General features: G+C 40.4%; 2 protein-coding genes across 3 annotated transcripts; both read left to right on the forward strand.

The window, feature by feature from the left end:
• The first annotated feature begins 534 nt into the window (after positions 1–534).
• Positions 535–10,657, forward strand: LOC119903081 (NADH-ubiquinone oxidoreductase 75 kDa subunit, mitochondrial-like). Its single transcript, XM_038719424.1, has 19 exons — positions 535–651; positions 1,800–1,876; positions 2,072–2,163; positions 2,686–2,793; positions 2,942–3,018; positions 3,142–3,223; positions 3,326–3,456; positions 3,571–3,756; positions 3,955–4,089; positions 4,293–4,407; positions 4,490–4,635; positions 4,759–4,887; positions 5,385–5,514; positions 5,642–5,802; positions 5,929–6,083; positions 6,173–6,348; positions 6,454–6,588; positions 10,187–10,259; positions 10,355–10,657. Exons 2-19 carry the CDS (start codon positions 1,804–1,806, stop codon positions 10,444–10,446), a joined length of 2,196 nt encoding a protein of 731 aa, XP_038575352.1. The 5' UTR covers positions 535–651; positions 1,800–1,803; the 3' UTR covers positions 10,447–10,657.
• A 1,382-nt stretch (positions 10,658–12,039) lies between these two features.
• On the forward strand, positions 12,040–20,073 carry zgc:110699 (uncharacterized protein LOC325371 homolog). Of its 2 annotated transcripts, XR_005444418.1 has the most exons (9): positions 12,040–12,177; positions 12,380–12,481; positions 13,909–13,965; positions 14,081–14,154; positions 16,307–16,445; positions 17,018–17,111; positions 17,353–17,424; positions 17,810–17,971; positions 19,174–20,073. XR_005444418.1 is itself a non-coding variant. In XM_038719426.1 (8 exons), exons 2-8 carry the CDS (start codon positions 12,430–12,432, stop codon positions 17,916–17,918), a joined length of 597 nt encoding a protein of 198 aa, XP_038575354.1. In that variant the 5' UTR covers positions 12,040–12,177; positions 12,380–12,429; the 3' UTR covers positions 17,919–20,068. The 2 variants fall into 2 exon arrangements, 1 of the variants encoding a protein (XP_038575354.1); XM_038719426.1 differs by having other exon boundaries at positions 17,810–20,068.
• The last annotated feature ends 269 nt before the right edge of the window (positions 20,074–20,342 follow it).

Below are 20,342 nucleotides of genomic sequence, written 5' to 3' on the forward strand. Positions count from 1 at the left end.
CTTTCTAGTATCTATGTGGGCCCTCCTCACATAACTGCCCTACATAATCAGTCCCGTTTCCCCCCCAGTCCTACGCCCCTGTCCACGACCAGATGGGAGTAACATGAACTCAACATCAACAAGGGGTGAATAGGGTCAGCGAGGACTGAGTGGACCTTCTTCCTTATTCTGACCTTTTTGCAGTTGGAAGAGGACATTCAGATTTAAGCCAGCAATTTTATTGCACAGTCTAACAATTCCTTCCAACCTGTATCACAGGTAAAAGAGAAAGTTAGAACCGACTCACTAAAACAGGAATAAAATATTTTCACAAAAGTTAAATATTAAAACTTCTCAGCTTCACCTGTTCCAACATACAATAATTTCAAGAAAGAAGCTCAGCTTGTATTGAATGAGGTTAAGATATGATATTAATATAATTGGGCTTAATAAATACTTTTGATTGATTAATAAATAATGATATGGTTACTTACTGAGAGAAAAAACACCCATATGGTCATCTTCTGGACACGTTACTTTTATTGTGAAATTTGGGACTTCATCTCTAACGGAAGTAGGACTCCATGCTATTTCTGCTAACTAGCTAGCAATTGTATTGGTAGTTTAACTCTGATCACCGCTGTTCTGGTCAAGAAGGCCAAATAGCGAAAGGTAAGAACTAGAAACTCATAACGCACTTATGAACGTTTATATATACATGTTATTTAATTACCAGACCAGAGGAAAATTAAGTGTTTGACCTTATTACCTTCACAAACCACCTCACAACATCGCAGTGCCCGTGTCCTTGAGTAGTTCTCTTAACGTTAGCTAACGGTGTTAGCCTGAGTCCTCATTGTGCTACTGTTAGTTTGAAACTGTATTTAATCGTGCTTAACCTTTTGTTTTGTCCTCATGTTTCGGGAAGTCTTTTGTTCTTTGTGCATTATAGCTTTGTGGTTGAGCGACTATATTACTTGTTAGTGTTGACAGTGACAGCTAACGTTATTCAGCTAGCTAGCACTAGCTCAGGTGATATAACGTTATACACTAACGTTATCACTGCGGTGCGAGTTTATTAGATTTGTGAAAATGTATTTAATCCAATAAAACGACCATGATGCATTAAATTTTGTGAAATATGTTGATATAACAGATAACAGATAAACTCTGTACTAATTGTTGAAGCTCTCAGTAATGTTTTCTGAAAAATAACCTGAATTGAAAGTGCCCAATATGAATATTTGGAAATGGGGGCAGGGCTATTTATTTTGACTGAAAACCTCAACCCTTAAATAAATTTAAACTTGACTGCATCTAATATCAGGCTTTTGGCTGAAAAGCAGAATTGATACAACTTGTTAACAGTAAATATTAAAGTTCAAAACCTGCAGCTACGCAGTTGCAGGAAATCTGAGTAGTAAAAGATTATGTTGACTGTATAATTGTTAGTGACACAATTATCAGCACTTATGCTTCTTGTCTAATTTGTTGAAACAGAAAGCACTTTATTAAAATAATTTTGTTGCTAAACAAATTTTGCAAAAACCAAGAGTTGTACAAACTTGTAAGTGCACTGTATTTTCTCTGTGGTGCAGAGATTGTAACAGTTTGACTGAAAAGGCAGCTATGTTCTTTTACTTCTCAACAAACATACACACCCTATTGAACACCCTTTAGTAATTGTGGTTAGAGCTGAATTATATTGTTAATTTTAGTTGATAATAAGAAAACCAATCTGCAAGAATATAAATAATAATAATTAATCATGATATCAGAATAACGTTAGCTCATATGTTCTGTATGTGTTCCTCTCACAGCGTCATGTTGCGACTGCCAAACGTCGGCCGAGCTCTTGCCGGGGCCGCCAAGGGCAGCCTGGCTCCCTCCAACACTGGTAAGATGTGTGTGTGTGTCAAGGTGAAGGTAACTAACAACAAAGTACTTTTTTTTTTTTTTAAATAATAAAAAGTATTATTATGGTTTTATAATTAAGAACATTTTCAGTTCCAATATGTTATGTATTTTTAGATACATTTTAGTGGTGAAGTTTAATTTCAGTAAACTTGGCCTTTTGTGTATCCACTCTTAGTGCGTACTCCAGTGCGTGCTGCCAGCAACATGGTGGAAGTGTTTGTGGATGGGAAACCATTGGAGGTGGAGCCTGGCACTACTGTGCTGCAGGTAAGAAACATCAGATTGTTTTTCTATTGTTAACTGTGTTGTTGTGACAATCATTTAGTCCATTAATGTGAACTAAACGAAAAATTATGGATCTGAGCTTGTTTTGTATTTTGCATTCTTGTCTGTCTTATTTGATCGTTTTAGAATTTCCCACCTCACCTTGTCTTGATTGATAAATCAGTGAAAATCCAGCATTTTTAATTTCTGGCAAATATTCTAATAACAGTTTTACTTTATCTGTCATTCAAACAACCAACATTAATAATGTCTTTGTTGTTAGGAAAACAGATTTAACTTTGATCTTCAGTCTAAAAGTAAAAGGTTACTACTGTGTTTTAGGGTTAACTTTAACTCTTGTGTCATTCACTGACTACAGAACACAACAGAATGACATGTCTACATAATTCGTAAAACTTAATTGTGTCATCCTTCACAGTTTTTGTAGATGTGTGTGATTTTATGTCCTCCCCTTCCTAATGTCAAATGCTCTAAACTTTTGTTGTTGTTTCCTTTTCCCATCAGGCCTGTGAGAAGGCAGGAATCCAGATCCCCAGGTTCTGTTACCATGAGCGGCTCTCAGTGGCGGGAAACTGTCGTATGTGTCTTGTGGAGATTGAGAAAGCTCCAAAGGTAACATCTGATTGTCTGTAGGCATATCACTTTAGTAGCAACTAGGCTGAAAGTGCATTTAATTGAACAAAATAACTCTCTGGTTAGACTAGAGACCTTTTGTATAATCTAACTGATGTGTGTGTGTGTGCTGTCATGTGTTCCTCAGCCGGTAGCAGCCTGTGCCATGCCCGTCATGAAGGGTTGGAACATCCTCACCAACTCAGAGAAGACGCGCAAAGCCAGGTAAGAATTTAAATATTCAACAATGTGTCAAACCTTAAGCAAACTTAAAATGTCACCAAAGTTAAAACACTACTGTAAACAGGCTTTTTAAACATGTGTTCGCCTGTGTGTGTGTGTCATCAGAGAGGGAGTGATGGAGTTCCTTTTGGCCAACCACCCACTGGACTGCCCCATCTGTGATCAGGGAGGAGAGTGTGACCTGCAGGTAACCAAGCAACTAGTATATGGAGGTTCAAGGGTCAGTTAAACAAAATTGTAAAATGCATACAGAAAACGTATGTTGTTAACTCTCTGCCTGTGTTCTCAGGATCAGTCCATGCAGTTTGGTTCAGACCGCAGTCGTTTCTCAGAAGAAAAGAGAGCAGTGGAGGACAAAAACATCGGGCCGCTCATCAAAACCATCATGACCCGCTGCATCCAGTGCACACGCTGTGTCCGGTAAGTGTGTCATAAACGTTCGTTCTTATATCCATCAGTAATAATGAGATAATCTGCTAATGTAATTTTGTGTGGTGAAGTCCTCTAACCACGTATTTATGCATTTGTTTGTAGTTTTGCCAGTGAGATAGCCGGTGTTGAAGACCTGGGAACAACAGGTAGAGGAAACAACCTGCAAATCGGCACGTACGTGGAGAAGATGTTTATGTCGGAGCTGTCAGGCAACGTTATCGATGTCTGTCCTGTGGGAGCGCTCACATCCAAACCCTACGCTTTCACCGCACGACCATGGGAGACCAGGTGGGAAATGCTATGATACCTCAATTTAGCTAAAAATCAGAGCAGACAGTGTCTTATATTTAAAGACATTAGCTTTTTTGCAATTTCCTTCAGCAGTTTAAAGCATTTTGTTTTAGTTAGTATGTTCATTTTCGTGTCTGATTCAATTCTGTTGTTATTTCGCTGTTTCTTTAGCTTCATTTTCTGCTGTCTTTGCAGGAAAACCGAGTCGATAGATGTGTTGGATGCTGTGGGCAGTAACATCATGGTGAGCACAAGAGGCGGTGAGGTGATGAGGGTGATGCCCAGGTTGAACGAAGACGTCAACGAGGAATGGATCTCTGACAAGACCAGGTAAAGTACAGAGTTGAACCAGAAGGTGGTGCCACACGCTGTCTGCTGGACTGAACATGTTTCTGGTTAAATCAAGAAGTGAGAAATCTGTCTCACCAGACAAGATGTTGTTTTAGACATCAGATTTTATTTAATCCGTTTAAAGAAATATACACATGTTGATATGTGCACTGACTAAAGAGAACAAAAATGTGTGTCCTCAGGTTTGCATATGATGGTCTGAAGAGGCAGCGGTTGACCCAACCAATGGTGAAGGATGATTCAGGTCAGCTGACCCCAACCACCTGGGAGGACGCTCTCACTCGTATTGCCGGAGCAGTAAGTGTGTGTTTTTTCCTTCTATAGTTATTGTATGTTTATGTCGATAAATACATAATAAATAATGTGTGTGTGTGTGTAGCTGCAGAGCGTCCAGGGCAGTGAGGTAGCCGTCATCGCAGGAGGGATGGCCGACGCTGAAGCTCTGGTTTCCCTCAAAGACCTCCTCAACAGACTCGACTCAGAAAACCTCTGCACTGAGGAGCTCTTCCCTATGGCAGGGGCAGGGTAAGACACTGTGTGTGTCTGTTGTTGTGATGGTTTAAACAATGCAGCGTGTGCCCCAGCTTTATCAGCTGACACTGTGTTGCCCCCCCCCCCCCCCCCCCCCCCCCCCCCAACCGTCTGCAGCACTGACCTGCGCTCCAACTACCTGTTGAACTCTCGCATCGCCGGCATCGAGGACTGTGACCTGCTGCTGCTGGTAGGAACCAACCCTCGCTACGAAGCCCCGCTCTTCAACGCCAGAATCCGCAAGAGGTACACTCATACATTCAACTTTGCATTTATTTTTTAATTTCTGCTTCTGGAGACTTCTCTGCCTTTTCGCTATGCTATGCTTTAAAGCAAACAATTGACAGTGACGGAAATGTGTTTGTTCACTTTCTTGTCAAGATTTAGGGGAGATGATTCATACCTCTCTCATATATATGTCAGTTAAAAATGAAGCTGGAGCCAGTAGACAATTACCTTTGCTCAGCATGAACACTGGAAACAATGAGTTTAGTTTCAAAAAGGTAAAAAAAAAATACAACTACCAGCAGTTCTAGAGTTCACTGTTATTTTTGTTATTGTAAGGATTGAATCAAAAGATATGTTAATGAGTGAACTTTCAATGTGCTGAACGATTGGACAAAGCCAGGCTAGCTGTTTCTCCCTGTTTCCAGTCTTTGTGCTAAGTTAAACTAACTAGCTATTATTATAGTATTATTCATCTTCTCATCTAACTATCAACTATTCCTTTATTCCTCTGTCAGTTGGCTCCATAATGAGCTGCGTGTTGCCATGGTGGGTCACAATGTTGATCTCAGTTACACATACGACCATCTGGGAGAGGAGACTTCAATACTGAAGGAGCTGGCTAACGGCACACACCCCTTCTGTCAGGTAATGGGCATGCAGACTGAACTTTGATGCAGATTTATGAGCTGATCTGACTTTTCTATTTTGGCAGAGGAAATTTCTGACAACATTTACTTGAGTTTTTTTTTTCCTTTTCTTTCCTCGGCTCCAGGTGCTGTCAGCTTCTAAGCGTCCGGTAGTGGTTGTGGGCAGCAGCGCTCTGCAGAGAGAAGACGGAGCCGCCATTTTGAGCGCCGTCTCAACCATCGCTCAGAACGCTAGAACCAGCAGTGGAGTGGAAGAGGGGTGGAAAGTCCTCAATGTCCTGCACAGGTACAACTTGGCAATGTTCATGAGTGTGGACTGTTTTGAAGCTGTCAAGAAAAATCAATTGACGTTTTCTGCAGAGTTGAGGTAAAGTAGATGCTTCCTGTTCATACTTTGCGCGTGTGTGTGTAGAGTGGCCAGTCAGGTGGCTGCATTAGACCTGGGTTACAAGGCTGGTGTGGACGCCATCAGGAACAATCCACCCAAAGTCCTGTTCCTGCTGGGAGCTGATGCCGGTTGCATCACCAGAGCTGACCTGCCTAAAGACAGCCTCATCATCTACCAGGGTACACACACACACACACACGCGCAACACATTCAGTGTTAACCATGAGAGTGAAAGTAAAGAAATTAAACAATTTTCTACCCCATCCAGGTCACCATGGTGATGTAGGAGCACCAATGGCAGACATCATCCTACCTGGTGCTGCATACACAGAGAAAAACGGCACCTATGTCAACACCGAAGGCAGAAGCCAACACACCCGGGTGGCTGTCACCGCCCCTGGAATGGCCAGAGAGGACTGGAAGATCATCAGGGCCGTATCTGAAGTAGGCAGGAAGTCTCTCACATAGCACGTGCTGATGTTAACTTTCAACATTTAATTTGACCACAAGCGTGGTCAGTTAAAAGTAACGTCTTTGTGTGTTTTGCAGCTGGCTGGAGTGACGCTGCCCTATGACTCTCTGGAAGATGTCCGAGCCAGACTAGCCGAGGTTTCTCCTAATCTGGTCCGTTATGACGATGTAGAGGAGGCAAACTACTTCAAACAGGCTAATGAACTTGCCAAGGTACAAACACACACAAACGCAGAATCATCCATCAGAATTTGTAGTCGTACAGACTATAATGCTGCATTTAATTTCTTTATCATGTTTATGTGAAGTATTAAAGGATCTTTGCTGTCTGTATGTTCGGTTAACACATATACATATGACATATGATAGACAGTGAAACATGAGATGTGACGCTAACACATCTATCAGTTAGCTTCATTGCTTTTACGTTTAAAAGTTAAAATCTACATCCAAGCCAGTTTTCTACAGTTGTGGTCCTTTTGTAGATAGATAGATAAAAAAATAATAATAATAATCTTTATTTGTAGAGCACTTTTCAAAAACAAGTTACAAAGTGCCTCAACAAGTGTAAAGACAACAATACAAGCAAGAAAACATTGAAAAGACCTATGAAATAAATGTTTAAGATAAATATAAAATAGAATAAAATAAAAGGGATAAAATAAAGTCAAATAAGATCGGGAAAGGCTCTCCTATAAAAGTATGTTTCAAGAAGGGACTTCTTGAAAGAGTTCACTGACTCAGCTGACCTGATTTCCTCGGGCAGGCTGTCCCACAGCCTCGGGGCCCTGACAGCAAACGCTCTGTCCCCTTTAGTTTTCAGTCGAGACTCTGGAACAGACAACAGACCTCTGCCCGAGGATCTCAAGGTACGTGCTGGTGTGTATGGGACTAAAAGGTCAGAAATATAACAAGGCGAGAGGCCATGAAGAGCTTTAACAGTAATCAATAGAATTTTAAAGTCAATTCTAAAACATACTGGGAGCCAGTGTAATGAAGCTAAAATAGGAGTAATGTGGTCATATTTCTTTGTTCTGGTTAAAAGCCTGGCAGCTGAGTTCTGGACAGTCTGGAGTCGATCAGTAGATTTTTGGGTTAAACAAGTGAAAAGGCTGTTGCAATAATCCAGGCGTGATGAGATGAAGGCGTGTAAAATGGTCTCTGTGTCCTTAAAAGTTAACATAGATCGAATTTGTGCTATATTTCTAAGTTGATAAAAACATGATTGAACAAGCTTTGTGATGTGCTGCTCGAAATTTAAATAACTATCAAACTAGACATCAAGGTTCTTTGCCACAGGCTTAATGTGATTTACTAGGGAACCAGCAAATGGCAGTATTTACTGCCATCTGCTGGGACCCAATGACCAGGATTTCTGTTTTGTCTGAGTTCAGCTGGAGGAAATTATTTGACATCCATTTTTTAACTTCACAAAGGCAGTTGTTAAGTGAACTCAGCATTCCAGGGTCTGTGGATCTGACGGGCAAATATATTTGTGTGTCATCAGCATAAATATGAAAAGAAATGCCATGTTTATGGATAATATGTCCAAGGGGAAGCAGATACAAGGAAAACAAAATGGGTCCTAAGACCGACCCCTGAGGCACACCATATTTAACTGGACAGAACGAAGAAACATAGTTGTTTACAGACATGCAAAACTTCCTATTTGACAGGTAGGATGAAAACCATTCTAAGGCAGTACCAGAGATCCCCACCCAGTGCCTCAGTCTGTCTAACATGATGTTGTGATCAATGGTGTCAAAAGCAGCGCTAAGGTCCAGGAGTACCAGGACTGAGCACAAGCCTTCATCAGCAGACATTAAAAGGTCATTGGTGACTTTAAGAAGGGCAGTCTCAGTGCTTCCTGAAACCAGATTGAAACTTTTCAAATATTTTGTTATTTTCCAGTACAGTGAGCAGCTGTTTGGACACAATTCTTTCTAGAATCTTTGCAATAAAAGGCAGTTTTGAAATTGGTCTAAAATTATGTGGGAGGGAGGGATCTAAACCAGGTTTCTTTAAAAGCGGGTTCACAAAAGCCGTTTTAAAATAATCAGGGACACAACCAGTAGATAGGGAGCTGTTAAAAACAGAGATCAAATGGGGCCCAACAGAATCTATTACTTTCAGTAAAAACTTTATAGGTATTACATCAAGTGGGCTGGAGGACAATCTCATTTGTGATACTGTTTTTAAAAGCTCAGACAAGTCGATGGGTTAAAACTGGTTAAAACTCTCTTGTTGCTGGTGAGGAACCTCTGAGTAAGAGGCCACGGGGGTAATAGAGGCTCTGATTGACACCACCTTATTGGTAAAATAAGATAAAAACAATTCACAGTCGTCATTATTTCCAGCTGAGGCACAAGGAGGGGTTGGGTTTACCAGCTGATCCACAGTATTAAACAGAAACCTGGGATTGTGTTTATGTGTAGTAATGAGTTCAGAAAAATAGTGTGTTCTCGCATCCTTAACCATGTTATTGTAGTTAATTAATAAATCCTTCAGACTGAGGTAATGGACTTGGAGACTGGATTTTTTCCATCTGCGCTCTGCTTTCCTGCATTCCCTTTTTAGGGATTGCGAATGCTGTCATTTATCCAGGGTTGCTTACTAGCTTTAGACGTAGGCCAAACCTTTAGAGGAGCAGTAATATTTAGTGACGACAAGCAGATATGATTGAAGTGATCGACCAGATTGTTGGTGTTGGAATCAGACAGGTGTTGGCTTTGGCTCTGAAAGAATGCGCAAAACTTTGAAACACTTTGTTCATTAAAGATGCGAGAACACACGGAGCTTGGTGAGGCAGAGGAAATGCTGACACCCAGGGTAAAAACCAAGTCCAGTGTATGACCACGGTTATGTGTTTGCCCTTTGACATGTTGTTTGAAGTTAAAAGAAGTGGACATATTTAAAAAGTCAGTTGCATTAACATTGGTGGGGTCATCAACATGAACATTAAAATCGCCACAAAGAACAATTCTGTCATAATTTAAAACCAGAGTAGATAAAAATTCAGGAAGTTCTGATAAAAATCCTCCAGGCGGTTTTGGGGGGGCGCTAAATTATTACAAATATGATAGGTTGCAGCCCTCCAACTTTAAGAGTGAGAACTTCAAAGGAGTTAAATTCATCACAGTGTACTCAATGACATTTTAAATATTTCCTATACACGCTCACTAGCCCACCACCACGACCACTGACCCTCGGTTGACTAAAACATCATATTGAGGCAGACACAGTTCATTTCAGTTCAGTTCAGATTTGCAGACAAGATAAAATCATTTAAGATAAAAGTCTTACTTGAAAGTGATCTCACATTGAAGAGAGCCATTTTAAATGAGTTTGTTCTAGGTGCTAGAGTTGGTGCAGTTGTCCTAATCCTTATAAGATTACTATGATTTCTGTGTGGGATGTGCACATTTCTTTTTACTGGTCTATGCATGATGATGACAGGAATAGAAGTCTTTGGAACAGCGCTGGGAGCAGACAGTGGAGACAGTTGTTTGTGGCAGTGAGGCAGAGATCTGTTCAGTGACCAGTGGTGTGTCCAGGTGTGCTGCTTGAATGATTAGTCATTCACGTAAGTCATGTGTGGACCGCACCACATGCTGTTTGTGAGCAGCTAACATTTCTGAACCACATTTGTTTGGGTGAAGTCCGTCTGTCTTAAAAAGAGACATTCTTTGCCAGAAAATATTAAAGTTATCGACATAACACACACGGTGAGCCCTGCAGGCGGACTGGAGCCAGTCGTGTTGATGCTGGAGTTCTAATCTGTCTCTGTGTTTCCTCACTTTGTTCTTCGCAGGCTGTGAACCAGGACCTCATAGCGGCTCCTCTGGTTCCACCTCAACTTACTGCAAAGGACTTCTACATGACAGGTAAGTGTGCGTTTTTAATGTGGGCTATATGGGCAAAAATACCAATATTAAAATGTAAAACAGTATGCTTATACCTCTTCTCTTTCTGTGTTCAGACTCAATCAGCAGGGCCTCCCAGACGATGGCTAAATGCGTCAAAGCTGTGACAGAAGGAGCTGCTGCTGTCGATGAGCCGTCAGTTTGCTGAACACCCAAAAACACCTCATACAGTACAACAATAAACTCTGTCCTCTCCTGAATAGGCACACATTTCTCTGAACGAACTCGGCGTCGATCCTTAATTTAAAGCTGTCCTTGGTGCTTGTTGTATACAGTTAAATCGTTTCCACGCCTGAGAACGATCTTTGTTGAATAGAACTGAAAAACATATAAAATATGAATAAAATCTTAAAAATGTCTTTGTGCCAGTTTGTGGTTCTCCTAACTACTTGCAGATTTTTGATTAACTCTAGAAATGTCTCAAATTAATTTTCTTTAGGAAAATTGCAGCAGTTTATTACATTACTTTATTTAGCTGACGCTTCTATCCAAAGCAACTTACAGTTGCCATATATGTCAGAGGTCCGGAGCAACTACGGGGTTAAGTGCTCAGGGACACAATGGTGGATGGGACTGAACCCGGGTCTCTAACACCAAAGGCAGGTGTCTTATCCACTGCACCATCACCACCCCAGTTTATACCAACATGATCATCAAAGCTGTACTCCATATTAAAGTTGTCACCGTAGTAGTATCTTTGCAGTGCAGTATAACTTTTTTTAAATTTGTTTATCTTAAAGTTGGGACATCTAACTTCTGCCCCTTCAACAGACAGAAAAGTCTTAACGTAAACAAACTGTTATACCTCAAACATTAAAATGTCAGAGTTTTGAACTTTCCAGGCAGCATTTGCCAAATACTCCCCATGAAATATGGTTAAATCTGGCATTCTGCGCAGGCCTGCTGTCATGCAGGAGGCCTGAGAGAAGCCAGTATTTTGCAGAATCCAGAGGTCAGGTTCAAGGCCACCCAATGAAATGAGTAAAAACAATCAGACCTGCCTTTCTCTGGTTTGTGTTTGTTGTAGAGCTCTTGTTTGAAAGAAAGGCTTTACAGAACATCTTCCAAGTTTCATCCATCAGTTGGATTGATCCTCATCATTCACATAAACTGTACGTGAAGTTTTAGCTTCACAGTTTGGGAAAAACGCTCATTTGAATTTTTGAGAGTTAGATGAGAAGATCGAAACCACACCGTTTATTATAAAGCTACAGTCACCTCTGAAGCTCATTAATAAACAGGTTATATCATTTAATCCTTTCTAAAACTCAAGTATACAAACAACAATTCACTGTTTTGTGCGGGACTATTTCTCAGCCATGTGCAGTGACTTCCTGGGTCTTGTCACCATTAGCAGTTTCTCAAGGAAGTCACTACGCACATTTTTTTATTGCCAGACTAGATGTTTTCTCATTTCCAATCTTAAAGGCTAAGCTAGAGGCTGCTGGCTCTCCCTTCATATTCTATGGACATAAATGAGAGTGCAATCAATCTTGTAATCTGACTGTCAGCAATGAAGCAAATAGGTGTGTTTCCCAAAATTCAGAATGAGTCCTTGGAACTCAGAAGGACTTCAACCCTTTGGGGAACAATTGAAAGTCACTTAAGAGTGTTTTGTATAGATCAGAGTGGGACACTGGTGTCTGGAGTTGGACACAGTTGTTCCAGACAAATGGCTCTTGTCATATACTGTTCCCTAAGAGAGAGAGTGTGTGAGAGAGAGAGTTCCTATAACCAAACAGAAGCAGAGAGGCTCACATACACACAGGAAAAGAAAGAAGACAGTCCCATCTCTTCTCTCCCTGTCTGCTCACTGTCTGACACTGAGCACAGTGAGTTCATTATTTCCTCCATATCTGGAATTTGTTTCTACTCAAAGGTCAGTATTATCTATACAGTACTATAGTGTACTAGTACCACTTAGTTTGATACTCACGGACTGCTCCAGACACATTTATATGTGGATGTTGTTACATAAAGATTGTGTTGCTCCTCTGTTTAGCGAGGCTGCATGTAGTTTTGTAGTTCTACTTTTACTGTCCTGTGTTGTGATGCAAAATTGCCTCTGTTCTTTTCTGTAGGGTTTTCATGCAGCGACAGACAGTGGACTAATATTGCACCTAACAGGAAAATGGTTCCCGTTAAACTCCTCATTCTGGGAGCTCAGAACACTGGAAAAACAGGTAGATTATAGACTACAGACAGAAACACAGAGAATGCACAGAGAAACAGGCAGAAAAACACAGGTACACAAGCAGGTGGAGAAACAAGATAGCATAGGCTGGACGTACTGTCTCATGTTTATCACGTGAAAGAAATCTAGTTTAAGCAAATAAAAGAAGTTAAGTTTAGGGTTCAATTCTGGTCATGGTTCAAGAGGTTTTGCTAAATATGGAAATCTTACACAGGTCTGAAGTTGACCCTTCTTCCAGAGCATTGAAGTGTAACCATGACCTACACAGCTAAGTTTTAATGTCAAGCTGCTGCACATGTCTTTTGTCAGATATTTTCATGGTGGGAAAACAAACTATGAGAAATTACTTTGTTGGGAAATGGACTTCTTACACTTTTCATGCATTGGACATGGTTGTTTTATTATGGACTCTCATTTTGATCTTTAGTAAGAGCAGTCTGCTGGTAGTGATTGATCAGGTTGTTTTTCTAACATGCCGTTTATCATTATGTCATTATTTTTCTGTATTAATTTTGTATAATATAAACTGAAAATCCAGAGGGGAGGTTATACTATCAGCCCTTGGGGGGGGTTTACCTCTCCTGCACAATCCTTGTATTGTATTTTTATATATTTTATTTGTCTTTTGTGCTACTAATAAATAATAATACAAAACAAAATCATAGAAAGAAAGAATACATAAACTAAAAACAGGACCTCTTAACATTGTTAAAACCTCAAAGCTGTAATTATTATACGCTGTAGATTACTATTATATTGCATAGACTATTGAAACCAGTGTAACCTCATTTAAATGTGGTGAATATATTTTTGTTCAAGCCCCCTAAACTACCAGACACTTAAAGCAGTAAGTCCTGCAAGTCCTACAGAGGTTAAGCCTCCATTAGTGGTTTAAAGGTTCACAGTGGAGGTGGTTGGAATTGTATATGTGATGTTCACATAAAAAACATTATATTTGAAAAACTACACTGGTTACAAAATCTGCATTTTGAGATTCAGGTGTATCAGAGGTAGACAACGAGTTTTAATTTCTGAAAATGGATGAGAACGCAGTCATTTTTCAGCTGTAAGCGTTATAAATAGCTTGAACAAGCCTAAATAACCTTTTAATGGCTCCTGCCAAAAGGAATTATAGTGAGCTCTCGAACACCAGACACAGACGTCAAACAAACATGAACCCATCCAGGCTCCTTCTACACAAACACACAGAAAGCACTTCTGCATTTGTTTAAACGAATGACTAAGAGGATAATTCTCAAAGTGACTGTGATGAACATACAGAAGGCTGCAGATCAGATGCAATAATGTGTAAATCAAACTTCATGCGTGTGAATGCACAGTATATGAGGGAATTATTAGTTAGCGTCTGTTGTGTGTCTGGTAGTTCACTCTCTGGTGCCTGTTTTGTGTCCCCAGCACTGTGTGTTCGTTTCATAACCAAGCGCTTCATTGGTGAATACGACCATAAAAAGGGTAATTATTTATAACAACAGACATTATTGACATGGACATAAAGTAATTGGACCTTGCATTACTTACCTGCTTAATTCACCAACAGGATAAAATAAATAAATGTGTTTTGCTACAGAGGTGACCTATAGATGCAGTCGGGTGGTGGACCAGGAAGCTGTTGATCTTGAGATTCTGGATACAGCTTGTAAGGTAAATTTTGGCAAGTAAAAGTCCTGCATTCACCAAAACCTTAATTATGTAAAAGTAGTATGAGTATAGGCATCAAAATACACTTAAAGTAAAAGTAGCATTATGCAGAATGGCCCAATTCAGAATAATGTATACAGTCTCCTCCAAAAGTATTGGAACGGTATTTTTGTTGTTCACTGAAGACATTTGGGTTTAAGATCAAAAGATGAGTATGAGACAAGAGTTCAGAATTTCAGCTCTCATGTCGTGGTATTCACATCTAGATGTGTTAAACAACTCAGGACATACCACCCTTTGTTTGAACCCACCCATTTTTGAAGTGAGCAAAACTATTGGAACATGTGGCTGACAGATGTTTCTTGTTGCCCAGGTGTTGCCTTTTAGGTCGATTGTCCAAACATTAAATAGCTCTGCATGACTAGTCTAAGTTTTCATCCTTGGTTCAAACCTATGAAGACAGCATTTCCTGTTAAAGAGGATAAACCAACATGAAAACCAGAGAGCTGTCTGTGGGAGAAAAGCAAGCCATTGTCATGCTGAGAAAAGAAGGAAAATTGATCAGAGCCATTGGACCAACATTGGGCATAGCAAGCACAACAATTTGGAATGTCCTGAAAAAGAAAGAAACTACTGGTGTACTGAGCAACAGACGTCAAACAGGTCGGCCAAGGAAAAGAAAACAGTAGTTGATGACAGAAATATCGTGAGAGCTGTGAAGAAACCCCCCAAAACATCAGTAAGTGACATCACCAACGACCTCCACAGTGCAGGGGTGAAGGTATCACAATCCACTGTTGGAAGAAGACTCAGAGAGCAGAAATATAGAGGCCACACCAGAAGATGCAAACCACTCACCAGCAGGAAGAATCGGAAGGCCAGATTGAAATTTGCAAAGAAGTACAGAGATGAGCTGCAAGAGTTCAGTAACACAATCTTATGGACTGATGAGACCAAGATTAATCTCTACCAAAGTGATGGAAAGGCCAAAGTGTGGAGAAAGAAAGGAACTGCTTATGATCCGAAGCATACGAGCTCATCTGTGAAGCATGGTGGAGGTAATGTCATGGCATGGCTGCTTCTGGAACAGGCTCATTAATATTTATTGATGATGTAACTGATGATGGTAGCAGCAGAATTAATTCAGAAGTGGACAGAAACATTTTGTCTGCCATTTCAAATGCATTGAAAGTAATTGGGAGGAAGTTTATCATGCAGCAGGACAATGACCCAAAGCACACTGCCAACAAAACAAAGGACTTCATCAGGGGAAAAAGTGGAAGGTTTTAGACTGGCCAAGTCAATCACCTGACCTTAACCCTGAGCATGCATTTCACCTCCTTAAGAGGAGACTGAAGGGAGAAACACCCCGAAACAAACAAGAACTGAAAGAAGCTGCGGTAAAAGCCTGGAATAGCATCACAAATGAAGAATGCAACAGTTTGGCGATGTCGATGGGTCGCAGGCTTGATAGTTATTGCAAGCAAGGGTTATGCCACCAAATTACTTTTGCTCACCTAAGAATCCTGGTCTAATACAAACGGTGATATGTCCTAAGTTGTTTAACACATCTAGATGTGAATACCAGGAAATGACAGCTGAAATTCTGAACTCTTGTCTCATACTCATCTTTTGATCTTAAACCCAAATGTCTTCAGTGAACAACCAAAACAAAGGAATTTGCCTTACTGTTCCAATACTTTTGGAGGGGACTGTATATGTATATATTATATTTAGTGATGCATTAATAAGTGTCACTAATGTTGCAGCTGGTATGGTGAAGCTAATTACAGCTACTTTGTATAGCCTGTTGCTCGGGGGGCTTAATCCATTACAAACCATTATAAAATCTTAGTTGATTGATATATTATGTATTAATAATCAGATTCTGCAAATGTACAATATTTCCCATTTTAGCATTAAAATGGAAATACCCAGGTAAAGTACAAGTACCTCAAAATTGTACTTGAGAGAAAATGCACTTACATTACAGTTACACTCCACCACTGTCAGCTATTTATTTATTTTTACAAAAAGAAATACTACTGTCAATGAAATTTTGTCAATTTCACCAAAATCAAGCCCATTAAAACGAAAGTTTGTATCACCCTGTCAAACTAATCTTATGAGGTTTTGATGACATGGTCTCCTCCAGGACAGCTCTGCGGCTTCTCTGGAGTCTTCCATTCGTTGGGCAGACGGTTTCCTGCTGCTCTACTCCGTCACACAACGCCTCAGCTTCCTGGAGGTCCCTCGACTCAAGAAGCTCATCGACCAAACCAAACAGAGTCTGGGTAGGGAACTAACTTCCTCATCATCTGAGTTTCTACTGAAAGATTCCTCTGACCTTGACAGATGGCGAATCAGGACCGCTTACCACTAGGAGTCCCCAATGTTAAAGGTTAATGACATGTCATTTCACAGCTTTAATGTATAGGATGCATGTGTGACATCAGAGGTCAGTAAAAGAATGTGAGCTCTCCTATTCTCCAATGTCTTTTCACAGAAAATATAACGTCAGCAACATCAATAAGTACTGTATATTTGTGTAAGCTCTGTGTAAATAACTAACATACCAGCTGCTGAACTGCCAGCAGTGTGATGTCAGTGCGTTCACTATGTTTGCTCTTAAAGTCCAGTGAGTCTCTGTTCTAACTCTGTCTGACATCTGTCTATCGCCACCTTTACACACACATGCACATGCACAGATGAAGCAGACATGCATGCCATATTTGGCAGGCCGTCCTGTGCTCAGTAGGTAACAACACAAACTCTCAACTTTGTATACCATTGCATCATGCTGCCGATTTATTGTCCCTTTATTTCACTGTGTGCGTGTGTGGGTGTGTGTGTGGGCTGGCGTCAGTTGTTCCTACAGTGCTGGTAGCCAATAAGGCAGACTTGGAAATTGGCAGGGAGGTGACAACAGAGGAAGGGCAGAGACTGGCCAAGGATTTAAGGTTTGTGTGTGTGTGTTTTTCCTCCTGTTTATTTTGTTCATTTTGAATATGAAATTTGAGATGAGCGTCTGTTTATATTGCTACCAAATATCTTTCTCTTATATATATCTTGGCGACGTTATGGATTAAATGTGCATTTAATTATCTTCTGCCTGGAGTAACGGATAAATTGTATATAAAGTTTTATTTGTAAAAGTATTTTGACTTTATACTGTGTGTGTGTGTGTGTGTGTGTGTGTAGGTGTGGTTTCAGGGAGCTGTCTGTGGCAGAAGCTGTTTTAACTGTGGAAGCAGCCGTGTTTCAGCTCATCAGGTGTGGTTCAGCTGTGTTGGAACTTCACACTTACTTCACACCGTTTGCAGTATATAAAGGAGACGCTTGATTTATGAGTGTGCTGTTGGTGGACAGTATTCTCCCACAATGCAATGTGCAAAGGAAATGAAGTAGCTTTTCACAACTGGGATATAATACTGGAAATAGAGGAACCAGAAAGAACTCCAGAAAGATCTTGGAGAACAAGCAAAACAAATCTTCAGGAAGACATTTTGCCATTTTGTTTGATTTCCTGTTTGAATAAAACTGTAAACTATGTTGATGTATTATATCTGCAAAAAACCCAGTTAAATCTGGGACAGCTGTGTCATGTGTTGTTTGACTGGCAGTTGGTGGTGATGTTTTATTTCTTTGTGTCTGACAGGCTGGTGTTGGATCAGCAGCGCCCTCTCCCTGACCGTCGCTCCTACATGCTGACTGTTCGCCACGCTCTGACCAGGAAGCTGACCAGATCCAAGACCATGCAGTGGTGACTGCAGCAAACAAACAATTCACCAGTTTTTACAGTGGGACATTTGAGTAAAAGGTGTGCGTTGTTTGTTCTCATAAATTTTACTTCCGGACTGATTTTACGATATTAGCACTATAGTATTCCCTGTTTATTGAAACATAAAGGTATGTTGAATCCTCGTTTCACTCAGTAAGCCTGTGTATGGATGAAACCTTTTGAAGTGTGGACCAGTTTCATGCAGCACTGATTTGGTTTTCCAGCTTAAGCCTGCAACTTCTGGCTTCCTGGATTGATGGTTGTTGAGGCCTTGGATTCACAAAGCAGGAAAAGTCACAAAAATTATCAAAACTTTGCAAATCACTGTAGATAAAAAAATGTTTGAACTTACAAACTCTGGGAACAAGAGCACATAGTTGTGACCAAATATGTGTTTGCAGTTTTACTGCACAATTCCAGCTCAGCCTGAGGTAATCTGGAAAAGAGGTTGGATCTGGATGAATAAAATATTAGCAGGAGAAATAATGTATGTATTTGAGTTGGGGTGAGCTTCAATAATGGGCTATCACATCAGCTCCTTTCATCCCTTTGACAGCATTTTGTTTAACAGCTGCATTTATATGTTTACTGTACATGTCAGCATGTGCACAGTAATACCACTCAGCAAAAGCAATAGTCTGTTTAAGCCATATACACTAATGTATAAACTGAGAGCCCTCTACAGGATTTTTTGTCCTTGTTTGCTATGTGTTCCATTCTCCAGTAGAGGGCAGTACAGTCATTTCAGTTAGTGCAGACTCAACCCAAGTCCCACAGGATGTCAAATACACCATTTGGCCAACGTTATATACATCTCTGTCCAGTTTGATATGGAAGAAGTTGGCTAGCCTGCGCTGAGCCCTTAGTGCCCAACTTAGTGAGATCCAAAATCACGTGGAAAGTCCTCCCAGAAGAGTGGAGGCTGTTACAGCAGCAGATCAACGCCCATGGTTTTGGAATAAAATGATTAAGAATCACATATGGGTGTCATGTTCGGGTGTCCACATACTTTTAACTAGGCTGTCAACTTCAAAGTTAGTTTTTATAAGTCCATCACTCTGCGAGTAAAACAGTTTGACTTTCTCTTGTTGTAGGAGTGTGTATATATGATGTAACAGTGTGTAAGGAAGGAGTCTGGCTTTGATTACGGTCTTGGCGTTATTTGACTCAGTCTCTGTGTTTCTTTCCATGTATCTCTCTCTCCTCATTGCTCACTCTGAACTTCTGAACTTTATGATCAGCGAGAGACGTCTGAAAAAAGAGAGACAGGACAAAGCAACTCAGAAAATAAGACTATAACGGGGAAGGACAACGGGTTTCTCTGGCATCTTATTTGTTTGTAAGGAGCACAAAAAGGAAAGAAGAGCAGCTCAGTCGCAGCCACACTGAGCCTGACTACACTGTTTATACATACTGCTCTATCTCCTGCTACTCGTGGAGACATTATGGGAAAACTGACAGTGTGCTTACTCTCCACCTCTCTGTCCACTGCCATGACCATTTACAACTACTCCACCCAGCTACCACGAACCAACCAACCAACCACAGAACCCCACTGGGCTTTACGTAGAAATACACAGGATGAAAATGTCAGACTTTTGTCTTTAAAGTTAAAATCCTTATCCTATTTTTTATACTATATATGACCGGCATTTTTTCAGCATTTGCCATTCAATGTATTTGGATTCTGTGATTGCATCTCTGTATAGTAATTTTCATTGTCACTGGCAGAGTCCGCCTTTCCCAGGATTCAAAGTGTAGTTGTTCACTCTTGTTTTTTTATTTTAATTGTGACATATATTTTTAAACAGAGGCATGAGTTTCTCTTCTTGTATTGCATTTCTGATGGAGAAGGTGTGTTTTGCTGGCCTTTGCGCTTGATACATGTCATTTTGAGCAGAACTATGCAAACTGGTAACACCCGCTGTTACCATGAGTTTTCTGATCTGGCACTGTAATGGTTAGGTAAACATAGACAATAGTCATAATTCTTACATCTCGTAGAGGTCTTTGTCAATTGAGCACAAACATATGTTGTTATTAGGCAACACAGAAGTTTCTCTAGATATTAATATAGTGGATAGTCGTGCAAATTTGCGTTACACGTGAAATATCACAGTAAAACTGTAAATTACTTTTGAGTGTGGATGCTTATTCTTGATCTTGAATAGCACTTTGACAAAATAATCTTGACTCAAGGAGCTCTCACTAGTCGAACACATATGATGTGGTTACAAGTGTTTAGTAGCATGAATTAAGATTATTTTGTCAAACTGTATAAATTGATATTCTTTATATGCTTTGGTGCTTTTTTTCCCCATATACCTCAATCTTAATGGCACTAGTTTATTTCAGGTGAGGTGATAAGTTGGATGGTGGTGGTTGAGGGGGGGCCCTGCTTGGAACCTCA

Source organism: Micropterus salmoides, unplaced genomic scaffold (genome assembly GCF_014851395.1).
Source record: "Micropterus salmoides isolate LMB-PRFRI ecotype aquatic unplaced genomic scaffold, ASM1485139v1 Ms_hic_scaffold_1, whole genome shotgun sequence".
NCBI lineage: Eukaryota > Metazoa > Chordata > Actinopteri > Centrarchiformes > Centrarchidae > Micropterus > Micropterus salmoides.

Coding starts and splice junctions, on each gene's coding strand:
- LOC119903081 (XM_038719424.1), top strand. CDS start 1,804: ATGTTGCGACTGCCAAACGTCGGCCGAGCTCTTGCCGGGGCCGCCAAG. Junction 3,019..3,141: donor GAGAAGACGCGCAAAGCCAG/GTAAGAATTTAA, acceptor GTGTGTCATCAG/AGAGGGAGTGATGGAGTTCC. Junction 6,084..6,172: donor CAGCCTCATCATCTACCAGG/GTACACACACAC, acceptor TACCCCATCCAG/GTCACCATGGTGATGTAGGA.
- zgc:110699 (XM_038719426.1), top strand. CDS start 12,430: ATGGTTCCCGTTAAACTCCTCATTCTGGGAGCTCAGAACACTGGAAAA. Junction 14,155..16,306: donor TTCTGGATACAGCTTGTAAG/GTAAATTTTGGC, acceptor GGTCTCCTCCAG/GACAGCTCTGCGGCTTCTCT. Junction 17,425..17,809: donor GCCGTGTTTCAGCTCATCAG/GTGTGGTTCAGC, acceptor TGTGTCTGACAG/GCTGGTGTTGGATCAGCAGC.